The sequence below is a fragment of the Miniopterus natalensis genome, chromosome 9, assembly GCF_054644295.1.
Source record: "Miniopterus natalensis isolate mMinNat1 chromosome 9, mMinNat1.hap1, whole genome shotgun sequence".
NCBI lineage: Eukaryota > Metazoa > Chordata > Mammalia > Chiroptera > Miniopteridae > Miniopterus > Miniopterus natalensis.
The window spans coordinates 13,141,499-13,158,480 of NC_142089.1; the positions used below are offsets into that span (position 1 = coordinate 13,141,499).

Genomic DNA, 16,982 nt, shown 5'->3' on the forward strand with positions numbered 1-16,982 from the left:
CGGAATTCTACGTCTGGGTTTAAACATCAGTCTGGTATTTACAGCTTAAGGTTAAACCATAAAATAAAATCCAGCACCACCTCCCATGGGTGATAGGCCATTCCCAGGGCCAGAATGGGGGTACAGACTCTGAAGGTGACATGTGGAGTGGTTTATTGAAATATAGTGTCCTGGTGAGACATAACCACCCCTGCCATTGCATCCCAGAGCACTGTGGATGCAGAGCAGTCCTATGGATAGTCTAACAGTGTGGAAAGAGCACCAAGTTGGGAGTCTGAGATCTGGTTCTGCAATGTGGCTTTGGGCAACATAGTCCTAAAGGCTGCCACTTACCGTTTCTTCCTGGTTGCCAGGCACTATGCCAGGCGCCTTCCCTCATGCTCTCCATGGAGTGTGATTAAGGGCCAGGTGTTGGAGTAACTAGACTGGGTTGCAGACCTGGTTCTGGCTTTATTAGCCTTAGGGAGAAGTGACCTGGATGCTCTAAGATACAACAATATTATAATTAGAATCATGAAAGGTAACATTTATGTAGTACTCTCCGTGTGCTAGGTGCTGGTCTAAGCACTCTCATCAATCCCTGAGGCTGGTATTACTGTTATTATCCCTGTTTTACAGATGACAGTCAGCTACAAAGAGGTTAAGGGACTTTCCCAAGGTCACACAGCCAGTATGTAGCAGGTCTAGGAATCAAACCCAAGAAATCTGGATTCAAAGTCCATGTAGGTGTTATAACACCCATTTGACATATGAAGAAACTGAGTCTCAGGAAGATGCAGTTGTTTATCCAAAACACAAAGCATGTCAAAGTGATAAAGCTAGGACTTGAGCCAAGCCTGCCTGACCCCCACATTCCAAGATTTCTAACTGCTAACCTTGGGGTGCGTCTCCCACTCCAACATGGGGCACTTCCCCCACTCTAACTTGGGGCTCAAACTAAGTGATGGCTAGGGCTCCTGCCAAGTCAGAGTCCTGGCGACTTTCTCCCAGGGACCAAGGTTGCTGCCCTGCCTGACCAAGTGTGCAGGAACAGACTGAGGTTCCTAACAGCAAGATCTTACCCAAGAGCCAGGCATAATCCTTCCTTCCTCTCCTCTCAGGGTCCCAAGGAGAAGCGGATACTGTCCTCCGGCACGGGGGGCCGCAACGACCAAGGAAAGAGGTGAGGTTCACTCATACCACCATCTCTGCCACTCTGCCCTTCCCACCTTCACTCCATCTTAGACACTGGGCGCAGACGGCACAGTGCTTAGGGGCCCACAAAAGTATTTATTTATTTTTCAATCCTCATCCGAGGATATGTTTATTGATTTATTGAAGGGAGAGAGAGAGAGAGAGAGAGAAACATCAATGTGAGAGAAACATGGATCAGTTGCCTCCTGTCCCTGCCCCAACCAGGGATCGAACCTGCAACCCAGGTATGTACCCTGACCGGAAATCAGACCTGCAACCTTTTTGGTGCACAGGACGACGCTCCAACCAACTGAACCACCCAGCCGGGCACCCACAAAAGTATTTAATGCCTTTTAAAATCAAAAGGAAAAAATATATAATCCAACCCGGGTTATATTTATTTTTATACCACTGCAAGTGTAAAAGATTTTTTAAGGAAAAGGGGACCTGTGAAGGCAAGATAGACTAGGGCTGACAAAAATCAAGAGGCCCTATTTCTCTCTCTCTCACGCACGCACGCCTGCCTGCAGGGCTTGTGGGCTGGAGTTTACTGAAAACAAACTTCAAAGCCATAGCAGTGGAAAAGCCCTGAAGGCAGCTTTTCCCAAAACCTTCTGCCAGGAAGCCTCTTGGGGAGGGGACCCCGGGCTCTTGTACTTCTTTCCCCTGGCTCTCTTGGGCCTCTGCCTGGCATTAGGGCCTCAGGGCATGGATGTTCTGTGGGTATGGCCAGGTAGGCACTGGAAGCTCCCTGCTGGTCCTCTGGTGGGAAACCCAGGTTCCTCTCTGCCTTCAAAAAAATCCAAACTGCGGAGGCTCCAGCAGCTGGCACAGTGCCCCTCCACTGCTAGGAATAGTGGGCTTTGGTGCATGGGAACTTTTCTCAAAATGAACTTTTATAAGTGTTGTTAGCTTTCCTGATTATAAAAGTGATACTTGCTTGTTGTAAAATATTCCAACTCTATAGAAATGTAAAAAGTAAAAGTTTCCTGTCATCCTGCTTCTCTGCCTCCCTTAAAGTTTGGGATCTATCCTTCCAGACCTTTTCCTCAGCACACATTAACTGTACTCACAGATGCGTACTCCCGCACACACCCAGGGGATGACACAGTGGCTGTTTCAAAGTGGGGACATTTAACCCTGGCTAAGAAATAAATGAACTTTCAGCTTTTAAAATCACCAAGCACTGTAATGGATAAAGCAGCCCTGAGCCTGTACTTGGTTCCATTTTTGACCCCCTCCTCCCTGCTCATCCCTATGACAAATTGGCCTCCTCCATGTCTTTTTTCATGCAAGGACCTAAACATTACATCGGACTAAAGAAGGTCATTGTGCCAGTGTGAGGGTCACCCTCCAATCCCACTGTGGACCCCCTGCCCCCTCAGAAAGAAGAGGTGCACTCACTCTGCCTCCTCTCTTTCCCCAGATACTACCATGGCATGGACTATGAGATGGACCTCACCCCCCTTGAAAGTCCCACACACCTCATGAAATTCCTGACAGAGAACGTGTCTGGAAGCCCAGAGTACCCAGATGTGCTCAAGAAGAATAACCTGATGAGCTTGGAGGTGGCCATGCCCTCCCCCAGCAAGGCAGCTCCCCTCCCTGCCGGCCCCAGCAAGCTGGAAGCTGGCTCTGTGGACAGCTACCTGCTGCCCACCAGTGATGTATACGATAACGGCTCCCTCAACTCCCTGTTTGACAGCATCCATGGGGTACCGCCCACACAGCGCTGGCAGCCAGACAGTACCTTCAAGGATGACCCGCAGGAGGTGAGGGCCCACCCCTCTGCCCCTCAGTGTCTCTCCGGAAACATGCACACGTGCAGAAGGCGAAGAGATGGTGGGGAAGTCAGAGCTCTGGAGTCCTTTGGCGAGGGTCCTGGAGCTGAGGCAGGGTTGCTGTGTCCTGTTGTTCCGGCTGTGCGCTGCACACCTGCACAGCTGCATGCAGCAGCCTTGGCTGAGGCCCCAACAGCCCAAACATGCTCATCTATTCCCTTTGACTGTGTTTCTCTGCAGTCGCTGCTCTTCCCAGATATCCTGAAAACGTCCCCGGAACCCCCGTGTCCAGAAGACTATCCCAGCCCCAAGAGGTAACTCAGTCCCTGTGAACCCTTGGCCACCTGGGCAGTGGGCAGGGGGCTGAAGACAGAGCCTCACACTGTTCCAAGCAGGCAAATCAATGAATGAAGATTGGAGAGTGAAGCTATACGATAGAAAAGGCATAAAGAGAATGGCTTCTACCTCCCTTTCCTGGGCTCAGATCTCAGCACCCTGTTAGAAAACCAGGGCTCTGTTGCCCCTAGTGTACCCTGTGGCCTTGTCACCCCTCAGAGGTTTCTCTGGGTTCCAGTATTTATTATTCAGCAGGACTGGGGCTCAACAAAGCCATTAACTAGAACCCCCAAAATTATGGAAACCAAGACTCAGGGAAGTAAGGTGATTTACCAAGGACACACAGCAAGTCCGCAGCAGAACCTCAGGCTTCCTGTCCCACTGGCCTCTGGGATGCTTTTGCCTGGGAGCCCAGTCTCACTGTCCTCTCCCTCCTCCTCACAGTGACTTTGAGTATACCCTGGGCTCCCCCAAAGCCATCCACATCAAGTCAGGCGAGTCACCCATGGCCTACCTCAACAAGGGCCAGTTCTACCCCATCACCCTACGGACCCCAGCGGGAGGCAAAGGCCTTGCCTTGTCCTCCAACAAAGTCAAGGTGCGTTGGCCCTGGAGCAGCTTGGGAAGGGGAAGGGAATGGTCAGGTCAGCCCTGCCTGCCAGGGGCCCAGGGAGAGTGTTCAGTTGGATAACTGCCCATTGCAATGGAGTGGGGGAAACTGAGGCAAAAGGGCAGGGCCACTGGAGCCAGGCTCAGGGAAGGAACCCACATGGGGGCCTTTCCCAAGGCTGGGCGTCACAGCAACCATTGTGCTTACAGAGTGTGGTGATGGTTGTCTTTGACAATGAGAAGGTCCCGGTAGAGCAGCTGCGGTTCTGGAAGCACTGGCATTCCCGGCAGCCCACTGCCAAGCAGCGGGTCATCGACGTTGGTGAGAGCCCGCCCAAGCCCCGTCCTAGCCTCCCTCCCTCCCCTTACTCTCTCTCCCACCCACACACACCCCGTAGTCAGGCCTTTCTTGCTGTGTCCCTTTCCCCAGCCCCCTCTGACCTCTGAAGGACTTAGTTCTGACCCTGGTTGCCTGCCTGGTCCTGTCTCCCAGTCAAAGTCTGTGGAGTTTGCAGGGATTTGCATCTGCTGTCTGGAAGCAGTGGTCTCTTTTCTGTGTTGCTTTGGGATGAACAGGGCTTTGGGGATCCCAGCTGTGTCAGATAAATAGGCCCCTGGGATGCAGGCCTGCTCTCTCCATCAGGGGCCTTAGAGGACTGAGACACAGATGTCTAAGATAACAGTGCAGGCTGCTGGGATGCAGGCTTTGCCAGAAGGTGGGGGGCAGGAGCAGGCCCTGTGTGTGCCACCTTGTCCCTATCCCAGGCCCTGAGATGGGTGGGAGAAACAGGCCATGTTCAGGTCTCCAGGTTCTGGCTCTGTCACTCTCTTCCTGGTGTGTGGTCTGTTACCTCTCCTTCCTAAGCCTCAGTTTCTTCAACTGTCAAATGGAACAAGGCCAGCTGCCCTGCCTGCCCACAGTGTTGCTCTGCCTTGGAGCAATGTATACTGGAGACCATGATACAGACAGGGACGATTCTTATCTGAGAGGCTAGAGCGCAGAGTGGTTAGGAGCCTGGGTTCAAGAGCCAGACAAAGCTGAGCTCCGCTCCTTGCTTTGCCTTTTATTAGTTGTGTGACTCAGAGCAAGTGACTAAACTTCTCGGAGCTTCATTTTCCTCATGTGTAAGTTGAATATTCATAGTGTCATTCGTGAGGATTAACTAAGGCCTTGCCATATTGTATGTGTTCCTAAATGGTAGTAATACTACCATTTGTTCGATAGTAATAGTTCAGTGGTTCAGAATTTGTAGTACTGGTACCACTGCTATTAGTACCACTATTACTACTACTGCTGCTGTTACTACTGCCTTAGCTGAGCAATCTCCTAAATCACAGTCTCAATGAAAGTATAACCTTCACCCAAAACAATGAAGGCCTTGGCCTACTTGGCAAAGTTAGGGATTCCCTCCGGGGTCTAGGCAAATCTGCTACCCAGGCTGGACCTCAGTTTCCCCACCTGTAATCCAGGGCACAATAACCAGTTTCCTCTCTGGATTGAAGCCTGGTTCTTGGAGGAGAGGATGCAAGTCCCTGTCAAGAATGGGGTCCAGCTCCTAAATGCCTCCTCCCCATGGTCCCCAAATCCCTTCCCTCCTGACTCTCCTTCTGGTCTCCTATGGTTTCAGCTGACTGCAAAGAGAACTTCAACACCGTGCAACACATTGAGGAGGTGGCCTATAATGCACTGTCCTTCGTGTGGAATGTCAACGAGGAGGCCAAGGTCAGTGCTGGGGCATGGCTAGGATGGGGCTTGTGGCAGCTGCTCCTATGAGGGTACCAATGGAGGAGGCAGGATAGAGAGCAATGAAGACCAGGCTCTGAAGCCAGAAAGGCTGGGCCCATATCCCAGCTCTGTGATCTTGGACCAGTGCTATGGCTTTAAAACTGGGATGTAATCATAGCACCAGCTGTTCGGCTGACATGAGGATCATGGGGGATAAGTAAAATGTAGAGAATAGCCTGGCACATAAGTGGCTGTTGTTATTAACCCAGTCCACCCATTTACCAGATAGGAAAACAGCCTTGTGCAAGGTCACATAGCAAGCTGCCATGACACCAGGTTTCCTGACTTTCAGGCCATTGTAGAGTGTGGCAGGAGAAGTGCTGTGTAGTTCTCTAGATGAGGACTGAAATCCCAGCTCCCTCCTTTCTTGAGCCCATAGAAAGGAAACAATAATCTGCCTTCTGGGGTTGTGGTGAAGATTCCACGAGATCATGCATGTCTAAGAGACCGGCACAGTGCCAAGCCCATCAGGGAGGCCTGAGAAATGGAGCCTCTGGTGATTTTTTTTCATACCAGCAATTAAGCCATTTAATGCTTAAGGCCAGCCTTGAACTTGTGTGTGCTTCTGGGCCTGTGTCTTGGTTTTTTGTTTAGAGAGCTGGCATCATGGAAAGGGCACTGGACTGAGAGTCAGGGGCTGGGTGACCTGTGTGTCCTTTCCCCTCCCTGGCCTCGGCTCACTCCATCAGAGCAGGCCATGGCAGGAGTATTTCTGGCCTTGGACAGACTGGGAACTAATCCCTGTCTCCCTTCCTGTCCAGGGATCCCAGAGAAAATGGAGGTGAGGGGCTCTGAAAACACAAAGGGAGGCACAAAAGAAGGGATTATTATTATTCAAACAGAAGACGCCAGGGGCAGGAGGAGGAGCTGGGGCCTCCAGTTCAGGGAGGTGGGGAAAGAGTTTCGTGGGAAGGGAGAGGTGGGTTTCGGTTGGGATTTTCTCACAGCCTCTTAAGCCCCCAGGCTTGGGTCTTTCTCAGGTGTGAGCTGGGTGGGGGCTGCATTAGGGCTGAGCTGGCTGAGGGGGAGGTATGTCTGGCATGTGCCCAGGGCCCCCTCAGCCTGGGAACGAAGGGGGTCTGCTCAGGCACCACATCCCACCCCCATTGTTCAGGTCAGGTCATTTTCAAGGGAAATGTCCCCAAGAGCAGGAGCCAGCCTGGAGTGGGGTCTGGCCCTGGCACTCCATGGAGGAGTAAGCTTGCCAGGGACTGCCCAGCTGAGACTGGCCCAGGCTGCCCTCAGTTGGGCATAGGCTCTGGGGTGAGACTCCTGCTGTCCACTGACAACAGTTACACATGTCCAGCATCACTACATGCCAAGGCCGCTGGGTGATCCTCACAGCCCCAGAGCCCCACAAGATAGGGTTAATTGTCCCCATTTGCAGATAAGGAAACAGCTCCATGTGGTTAAAGCACTTGTCCAAAGTCACATGGGTAGCAGAGCCGAGCTTCCCACCCCAGGTCTGGGTGGTCCCACGTCTAGGCTCATTCCGCTATGCCACCCTCCCTCACTGCCTGTGGAAACATCAACTCAGAGCTTCTATTTCCTCAGCTGTAAAATGGAGGTGACTGGTTCGGTGTTGGCTAGAGCTGGTGGCTGGGGTGCTGAGGGGCAGTGTCTCACTCTGTGACCCAGGCCCAGCAGGACAGTGGTCTTCTGAAACTGGGGGCTTGGCGTGGGAAGAGAGGTGATGTTTGCCTTCAGGGCAGTGTGAGATTAAGGGCACTCACCGGGTACACAGTAGGCTCAATAAAGGGGATTGAGGGATAGCAGGGCTGGGGACTTGGGCAGGCTGTTTATTCAGCTCCCCTGTCTGTCCCCAGGTGTTCATTGGTGTCAACTGCCTCAGCACAGACTTCTCCTCGCAGAAGGGGGTAAAGGGTGTTCCCCTGAATCTGCAGATTGATACCTATGACTGTGGCCTGGGCACTGAGCGCCTGGTGCACCGTGCTGTCTGCCAGATCAAGATCTTCTGTGACAAGGTGACGAGGGCAGACAGACCCTCTGCTGGGCCCGGGGAGGGAGAAAGGGAGCCCCTCTGAGTGTGCCTGTCTCTCTCTGTATCTGTGCTTGTCATCTGTCTGGCCTGGTCTCTCTGTATATTTCCTCTGTCTCTCTGCATTCCTGTCTCCTCTGTTTCTGAAGACCTCTTTCCAGATCTCTATAAATGTCTCTCCATGTCTCTTTCTTTCCTCCTCTCCCTCTGACTCCATTTCTCCTCTCCCCCTCCCACTCCTCTCTGTACTTTCCTATCTCCTGGTCTCACTCTGGGAAGAAAGCAGCATCAGAAAGCTGGCCATATTTAAGACGCAAAGCAGCCATCCCCCCCCCCCCAAGACACTCGGTGACCCCCTTCCCCTTCTCCCTCACAGGGGGCTGAGAGGAAGATGCGGGACGATGAGCGGAAGCAGTTCCGGAGGAAAGTCAAATGCCCTGACTCCAGCAACAACGGTTAGTGGGGAGAGTCAGGGGGGACTGGGCCAGGTTGGGGTGAAGGGGGAAAAGAGAGTAGAGGGTAGAGGTTAGGGGCATGGATGGAGGGACCTCAGGTCACAATGCCTCTCTTTTCCCAGCAGGCATCAAGGGCTGCCTGCTGTCCGGCTTCAGGGGCAATGAGACCACCTACCTGAGGCCTGAGGCTGACCTGGAGACCCCACCGGTGCTGTTCATCCCCAACGTGCACTTCTCTGGTCTACAGCGTCCCGGAGGGGTAAGGCCTTGGGCTGAGAGAGGGTCTTGGCCCCTGGGTGGGGCCTGCCTTAGCACAGACCAGTGGGGAGCAACCTGCCACTCAGTCAATCCAGGCCCATTTAGATGTTTATGGGTCCTAATATTTTTTATATCAAAATGAAAATACCTTCATTGAATCCCAGGAAATTGTTTTAAATGTGTATATATATGGTCACATAACTTCTGTGAGTTTTTCTACTCAAGAGAAGAATGTTAATAAGGAAATGGACTCTATAGCCATCAGAATATTTGTGGTTGGCACACACACAGGGGGTTTCTGATATCTGAGCCCCAGATTCAGTTGTAGCGTCCTCCAAGCAAGGTGGGTAATAATCATCACAGAGGCACTGTGAGCACGCATCGTGCACCAGGCTTGGTGCTTTCCATGCATCACCGCCTCTGACCCTCACTACACAACTGTGAAGTGGTAATACTATTCTTCCGGATTTGTGGGGTAGAAATTGAGACACAGAGACCTCCCAAAATTACACAGGAAGTGGCCAGGCAACTTGTCTCCAGAAACGGTCCCTATACCATTGACTTCACCACTGCTGAAGCCCTGAGCCAGTTACTGAGCTCCTGGGACATCCCAGGCACGTGGGACATCCCAGGCACGTGGGCCCGGCCCTTTGCCATGCTGTCTCTTTCCCCATCACAGCCATCCTTTGAGGCAGAGACTGGTCATCCTGTTTTCCAGACAAGGTCCCACAACAAGTTAGCGGCAGAATCAAGGCCCCAGAGCCTGTCTGCTAGTCTGCTTCCATATTAAACACTTGGAAGGCTTCCTTCCTTTGAGGCCGTAGCTCACCACTGTTTAGGTGGGAGTGTCTTCAAAGCAGCCTTTAGATAGGTCACGGGGCTGGAAGAGCAGCCAGTGCTGGTGTCGCCCTGGGCACACTTTAAAGCCCTTTCTGTGTCGGCCACCTTCCCTTCGCTGCTCCAGAGCACCGGCTGCTGCATTAATCCACTCTTTTCCCCCAGCAAGAGGTGAAGGAGGAAGATGATTAAGGCCCCTGCGGCCAGTTTAACAGCTAATTTGGGGGGGGGGGGAAGGGAGGGAACACTCCGCACATGTGGCCTGAAAAGGAGACGCCGGGGAAGCAGAAAGAGTGGAGAACCTGAGTTAGGAGTCCGAATCTGGACTGCATCCTGCTGGATGTCACCCAGGGGCTCTCTGCCCTCTCTGGGCCTCAGTGTCTCCTCGAATAGGACTGGCGATGACTTCGCCAGATAGCAGTGCCAGGCGCACAGGAGGGGCAGAGGGAGTGCTCTTTCCCTCACCGCCTCTGCCTCGGCTCCCACACCTAGTCACCTGCTGCAGGACAGTCTGGGCGTGCTGGGGCTCAGGTGGGACTCCCTGATCCTGCCAACACTTCTCTAGCACCTCCTGTGTGTCATTGAGTCCCTGACTCATCCCACGTGGGCGGGATGCTTCCTTTCAACTCGAGATCTCTCACTTAAGGGTTGTTATCTGAGCAGAATGGGCAGGAGAGGCACTGAAACTGCATCTCCCTTCTCTCCCCAGCTAAAAGCTGTCCCTGCCAGGAATCCTCCAGCAGCCAGGGGCTCCTCTCATCTTCTTGCATGTGATGGAAAATGTCTTTTCTCTTTATTGCAGGCAGTATCCTCGGCAGGACAGGGCAGCTCCAACAGGTACGGAGACAAGCAGCCCAGGGCCTACCTCCCTACCTGTCCTCCCTTCCCTGCTCTCCCTGCCCCCCAAGCCAAGGGCTGGGCCCAGAGGAAGCAGCCATGGGACTCTGTCCCCAACCCCCAAGCTCCTAGATTCATGCTCCTTTCTCACTGAAACTGCCTGAGTTTTTATGGGTTTGTTTTATGTGAAAAGCTGGCGAATCTCTGGCGAGACATCTGCTTGTAAAAAGGGAAAGAAAAAGCCTCAGAGATGGTGGTGCAGATTTGTAGAGTGAGGAGGGAAGCTGTGCTGGAGGACTTGGGGGATCAGAGCCTCTCCTCCCCTCAGCCCTTCAATCTAGGGCCTCCGCCCTCTGTCAGCCACAACCCCTTCACGTCCCTCAGCCTCAGCCTAGAAATCTGTCAGAAGAGAAGAATGACCTATGGGGATGAGGCTGCTAGGAGAGGGCGGAGTATAAATGGAATCTTTGTGAATGGGAAGCCCTTTAGAAGATCGTTTGTCAATATCAGTAAATATTTTCCCTGTAAACAAGAGGTACTTTTTATAAGGTGCTTAGCCACCAAATTATGTCACATATCCCTCACAGCAGCCCCAGTGAGGCAGACAAGCAGGGGTTATCGCTCTGCTTATGGAAGGGGAAACTGAGGCTCAGAGAAGTGAAGTGACTTGCCTGAGGTCACACAGCTGTTAAGTAACAGAGGCAGGATGGAAATCCCACCTTACTCCAAATGCCACAACCCTTCCTCCTCCCACTGACTCACATCCAACCTGACTCTTTCAAAAAATAATAATGATGATAAAACAATAGTCCACATTTATTAAGGCCCTACTGTGGGTCACACACTGTTCAACAGTAGTGTGCATCATCTCCAGCCTCACAACCTTATGAAATATTGTTATTACTTTATTGTCATCCCATTTTACAGATGGGAACCCTGAGAGGCTGAGACTCCCCCCTAGTCACCCAGGCAGTCCAGCTCCAAAACTTGCTACTCTAACCACTGCTCCACTGCTTTTGTGCATACCCTCATGGGGTCTCTTTCACCTCTGAGGCCTCTGGAGGATCAGTGGGGCCCTTTGGACTCTGGGATCCCCTGGGTTCCTGATGAGCCTTTCTCTGCCATTCCCACAGGCTGCCTCTGAAGCGTGCCTGCTTGCCCTTTGCTGAGGAGTTTGAGCCTCTGCCCTCCAAACAGGCCAAGGAAGACGATCTGCAGAGAGGTAGCCTCATACCCACCCCATTTGTTGTTTGAGCCCACCTCGCCCCAGCACCCCATGAGGGCTCCCCAAAGCCTCAATCACTGATCCTGCCCCAAGGAGCCTGGGCAGCACCCATCCCAGCAGAGGTTGTGGAGGGAGGGGTAGGGGTAAGGTGGGGCTCCCATAGCTGGCTTTCTCACTTGGGCACTCTAAATCAGTGATTTCCTGGGAGAGAAGGACATGCCCGAGCCTCTGGGGCTGTAGTTGACCAGCAGCGAGACACCAGCCAGCAGCAAAGATCCAAAGTTCCTGCAACCATGAATTAGCCTTGCCCTGCAGTTGGTGTTGCCAAATGTCATATGGTGAATTCCCATAGCAACTCTGTGCAATAGGGGTGGATCCACCTCCATTTTCCATTTGGATAAAATGAGACTCAGTAATGTTAGAAGAACCTCTTCAGGTCACATAGCTGGCAGGTGGGAGAGGGGGATTCACACCCACCAAGATCAGCACAGTCCAAGCAGGTGCCCAGGACCTGCAGAGCCCGGGGGTTCAGCCCCTCAGCAAGGGTTGTTTTTTTCTGCCAAAATCAATCTTATGTTAAGAAAGGAAGTAATCCTTTTTAAGATTCCCCTACCCCCGAGGTACTCCACAGCCCATTCATCCCCCTCACAACACTGAAAGCCACCCCCTTTGCTTCTCAGTTCTGTTGTATGTGCGGAGGGAGACTGAGGAGGTGTTCGACGCCCTCATGTTGAAGACCCCGGACCTGAAGGGGCTGAGGAACGCGGTAAGAGCTCCCTTTGTGCTCCTGTGCACATACTTTACTCTGCACCACACAGTCCTGACTTCCCACAGGAGGCTCTGGGAAGGAATGTACTGGAGCCTCAGAGCAGCGGTTGTCCACCTGTCACCCCATTGGGAGGGCCCGCTGGGCCGGGCGGGGTGGGGGGGAAGCCTCTGTGATATTATCTTGCGGCCAGAACCCTGGCTCCACCCTGGGAGTCGCACACACCATAAATCCTCCTTAATCTGATGGCTGCTGTCTGACAGGCCAGAGCTTTTTGTTGGCTTTGTAAACCTGTTTCTATTTTAATGGGAATGAAACCCAAAAAGGCCAGGCCCCAGAGACACTTTTTTCCGTCCCAGGATCCTCATTCCTGTACCTTGTGGTTGGCGGGGGACGGGGGGGGGGGGGGGGGGGGGCGCGCGGGGAGCGGGGGGAGGATGGGGCACTGGCCAGGGAGGCTGGAGGTGTGTCTGGGCAAGGAGAACTCCCCCAACCCCCCCCAAACCACCAGAGAGCAGGTGAAACAGCCCCGAACAAAACCCACAGCAGCTTTGTGGCTCAGCTAAAAACTGCACAAACAGCCTCACGGGGCCAGCTGTGCTTAAAGGTCAGCCCACTCCGAAAAGCCACGTGGTTCCAAGATCTTGGGCTGTGGAATCAGGTCCTAACTTTGTGTACCTTTTGAAGACCTACTATGTGCCAGGCATCTTGTCAGGCACACTGCATTTGCTACTCACCACATTCCCAACAACCCTGAAAAATGGGTACTGTTATCTCCTCATTTCCCACAAGGAGACAGCCTCCCAGTCAGAGTTCAGGTGACTTTTCAAGGTTACAGGAAGTGACAGAGCTGGGATTCCGGCCCAAGCTCTCTCCACTCTGCTCTGCTCTCCTGTTCTCTTCACGTATCTTCAGCCCTGCTTGGCATCAGCCCCAGGAAGTTGGGCTCACAAAAGACCATTAAATGTCATTTGAATACAGACTGAATCTTTGGGTTGGATAGACCCTTACAGGGCCAGCTCCCCATCTAGTGCTTGAGCTGTCCCCCCAGTAGCTCTTCCAAGTGCATGCCCACTCTTAACCTGGTATACTTCAGGGCTGGAGAGCTCATTACCTAATGGGGCAGCCTATGCTGTCTTTGTGGTCAGAAAGTTCCTAAGTTCTTGCTTACGTTGACTTGAGTTCCTCTTGATAGCTTCCAGTCACATCACCACTAAGATAAATAGTCTGAGAATTTTTCTTGCCTGGAGGGATCCCTGTCAGAGCAGAGAATAACTGAGAGCTGAACCAGACCCTCCTCTTGAAAGGCTCAGTGAGGACAGCTTCCACCAGAAGCCCTTGGCCTGAGGTTCGCTGCCACTTTGACAGTCAGTAACACTAACCTGTAGCATTTGACTGAGCCCTCCCAGGGGACAGGCACTGGGCTGGGCCCTTTCCATCATTGTCTCTGTTCATGTGCAGAACAACCCTGTTGTGTACATCCCATCCCATTATTACACCCATTTTACAAATGAGGAAACTGAGACTCAGCAAAGTAAGAGTTCTGCAACTCCAGGTGGCAGAGCTGGGACCAGACTAGCTGTATCTGCCCAAAGGAAACTTGAATTCTGGGGAGAAATGGCTGCCTGGCTGTGTGAGTGCAGGCAGGTTTGCTCAAGCCTCTGAGCTGCACTTGCCCCATCTGTAGAATCAGTGTTCTGGAGTGTGGTAGGGGCAGGAAACCTGCGTCCTAGGCTAGGCTTTGGGTACCTTATCTTCTTCGAGCTCAGCATCCACACCCATCAAATGGAGTTAATAATCCCTGCTTAAAGGGGGAAATGTTTGGGGTACCACCTTACCCAACAGGGTAAGAGCCTCCTTATCGCTCCACTTCTAAACTAACAACAATGACCATTTCAAGTATTGACCATTTATTCAGTACATACCATGAACTGTCCTAAGTGTTTTATGTGAACCAATTCATTTAATTCTTCCAGCAACCGAATGAGCTAGGCTCTGTAACTGTCTCCATGAGTAGTTTGCACAAAATTGGCCAGCTGGTGGAGGGGATCCTTCAGCACTGGAACAATCCAACTATCTGATGTTAGGCAGGGGCTGAGGGGAGCGGTGATGCCCTTCGGGATATTTTATAGTCACAAACCATGATATTTGTCAAGGGTTTGCTGTGATGTAGGAAGGCTTATAATATACAATGATAAGTAAAACTATCTATGTGGAATATAAAAATACCCGTATACATGGCCAAATGATGGGAAGGAATACACCCAGATGTTAATGGTGTTTATCTCTGGGAAACAGGATTATGGGTGATTGCAATTTTCTTCTTTGTATCTTTCCACAATCTGGACATAGATTACTTTTTTTTTAAATCTTCACCTGAGGATGTGTGTGTATGTATGTGTTTTTTAAACTGATTTTAGAGAGAGAGGGGGAGAGAGAGAAACATCAATCAGTTGCCTCCTGCATGCACCCCGACTGGGTATCAAACCCACAAACTAGGCATGTGCCCTGACTGGGAAGAGAACCTGAGACCTTTCGGTGGACAGGATGACGCTCCACCCAACCGAGCCACAACAGCCAGGGCTGGACATATACTCCTTTTATAATTAGGAAATTTAAAGTCATGATATAAAAGAATGTTATGCATCCACTTTGGGCAGCAGACAATGAATCCCCTACCGCTGTCTTCCAGATCTCTGAGAAGTATGGGTTTCCCGAAGAGAACATTTACAAAGTCTACAAGAAATGCAAGCGGGGGTAAGTGCCCAGGACAGCTCTCCCTCCCCATTCTCCCCACTCTGCCCCTTTCCCTCTAAAATGTTGGCTCAGGGAGCTCCCAGCAGATCTACTCTGACCAGCATAGGCCTGCTGCTCAGTGCTGAGTGGTGTGTGTTCTTGGCTTTGTGGAGAGGACTAGATGTGGAGTTGGGCAGAGAGCCCCTGGTCAGGCCAAGGCCACCTGCAAAGACCAGACAGTGATCACTATTGGGAAGGAAAGGAGTGGGAGGTTGGGGAAGTGGAAGTGCAGGGCCACGTGTCAGAAGACTCAAGTTCAAGTCCCAAGGCCACTGGATAATCAAGTCACTTGATTGTGATGATGATGATAGTGACTACCATTCACTTGACCACCTACTATGTGTCTGATAGTGTGCTAAGTATCTCATTTAACCCTCACAGTGACACTATGAGGTGGATGCCATTACCTACACTTCACAAATAGGGAAACTGAGATTCAGAGGTGATAAGCAGTGTTCAGGGGCAGGAGCAGCAGAGTCAAGTCTCAGAGGCAGAAGGGCCCAGCAGCAGTGCTACCTGCTGAGTCAGGGTGCCCAGAGGGAGTGGCTGGCCTTGCGCCTGGAAAGGGGACTGTAATGGGTGTGGTTTTGAGGGAGCCGCACCAGGGATGCTCCCAGGCCCCCTCCATCTTTAGGTTGGCATGAGGCATGAGGGGAGTAAAGCTTTACCCTCCAGGAGGCCAGACAGTGCCTGTGGCCTACCTGGGTTCCTGGGGATTCTTGTTAAGGACTGCAACACTCTCTGCTATCTTCCCAGGAGATCCCTTGGTAGGGGGAAGGTGGAGGACCACATGGTGACTGCCCACCAAGGCTTCAGTCTCCGGGTCAGAGCCCATGAGCTGGGCCTCTGCAGCCCTTGGTAACTAGGTCACCTCACCAGGTCGCACAGGGTCCCCAGGCAGTGAGGAATTGCCATTGACCAGGGCTCTGGGAAATACTCCCAGCCCCACTGCCCATAGCTCCAACTGTTCCTCCTGCCCTGGGCAGTCTAACTCCAGCCTCACTCACTGGCCACCCCTGGAAGTATGCAGGCATTGTCCCCCGGCTATGTCTGTGGCTTGTCCTCTTTAGAAGACTGCAAAGTGAGGCAGGTTCTGGACTCAGGCTGAGGCCCCATCCAGTTAGGCCCAGGGGTAGCCGCCTTCCTCACAGGCCCAGCCCTGCCTCCCTCCCCCCTTCCTCGGTTTCTACCCAGCTTCCCATAGAAGGGCGGAGTAGGGGAAGGTGTTCAGCCCTGCCGCCCCTGGGAAAGGATCCATTTGGTTTTGGTTGTATGAGTGTCTAGGGTTTTTGTGTGTATTTTTTTCTTCCAAGTTTCGGTTTCAAACTGGGGCTCACACACTCTGGAGCAGAATCCAGCTCACAGCAGAGGGCAGGCTCTGCTTTGCCCAGACAAGTCCAGCCCCACTTCCCCTTTCAGTTCCAGTGCCCACACCCCTGGCTGCAGCCCCACCTGCGGCCAGCCTCCCTCACAGATCCCACCACAGCTGGGCTGGGGCTGGGAGGTACCTTTGTGCATGATTTGGGGTTGGGGGTAATGCTTATAAGGCTGCCCCAGCCCCTAGCCTCACTGGATGAATTGCAAGACTTTCCCTTAAGCCCAGCCAGCTAGTTAAACCATAATTATTATAACTTCCATTTGTGGAGCACTTTGTACATGTCAGGTGCTGGGCTATATAACTCAGAGGATCATCTCTTTGACCCTTTGAGTTTGGGTGATCATCTCTATTTCTACAGAGGAGGAAACTGAGGTTCTGAATAGTCCCAGGGTCCCAGAGTTAGTAATTGGCAGAAAGAATCCTGGCCTGGGCACACGTCCACTATTTTATCTTGCCTCCTGCTTTTTCCTCTAACCACTAAGCAATGAGCAAATACAGGCTGTGGCCAGGCCAGCCCCATAGCCCAGGGCATCGTTCAGCGGCCCTTCAGACGCATTCCACACCCTACACACCCCGAACCATGGAAACCTCAGGTCTAAGATTGCCCGTGATGCCCAATGAGAAGAGTCCCCAAAAAAACTCTTGGGAGAGGCCAGGCTCATTTATCACCTCCCTAAGAGTTGAACTCTCCTCATCTGAGGAACAGGAAATTCTAATCAGTGGCCTAGTTTATTTTCACAGAACCC

General features: G+C 52.2%; 1 protein-coding gene across 1 annotated transcript in view; it reads left to right on the forward strand.

Annotated features, from left to right (window-relative positions):
• The window catches only part of GRHL3 (grainyhead like transcription factor 3), a 32,466-nt gene that overhangs the window by 12,816 nt on the left and 2,668 nt on the right, over positions 1 to 16,982 (forward strand). The window contains exons 3-15 of the mRNA XM_016216213.2: positions 1,101 to 1,162; positions 2,600 to 2,945; positions 3,195 to 3,268; positions 3,735 to 3,888; positions 4,110 to 4,221; positions 5,528 to 5,622; positions 7,512 to 7,670; positions 8,061 to 8,139; positions 8,265 to 8,398; positions 10,037 to 10,071; positions 11,205 to 11,293; positions 11,977 to 12,062; positions 14,755 to 14,819. Coding sequence (XP_016071699.1) covers positions 1,101 to 1,162; positions 2,600 to 2,945; positions 3,195 to 3,268; positions 3,735 to 3,888; positions 4,110 to 4,221; positions 5,528 to 5,622; positions 7,512 to 7,670; positions 8,061 to 8,139; positions 8,265 to 8,398; positions 10,037 to 10,071; positions 11,205 to 11,293; positions 11,977 to 12,062; positions 14,755 to 14,819 — 1,490 coding nt within the window. The remainder of the gene's footprint in view (positions 1 to 1,100; positions 1,163 to 2,599; positions 2,946 to 3,194; positions 3,269 to 3,734; positions 3,889 to 4,109; positions 4,222 to 5,527; positions 5,623 to 7,511; positions 7,671 to 8,060; positions 8,140 to 8,264; positions 8,399 to 10,036; positions 10,072 to 11,204; positions 11,294 to 11,976; positions 12,063 to 14,754; positions 14,820 to 16,982) is intronic.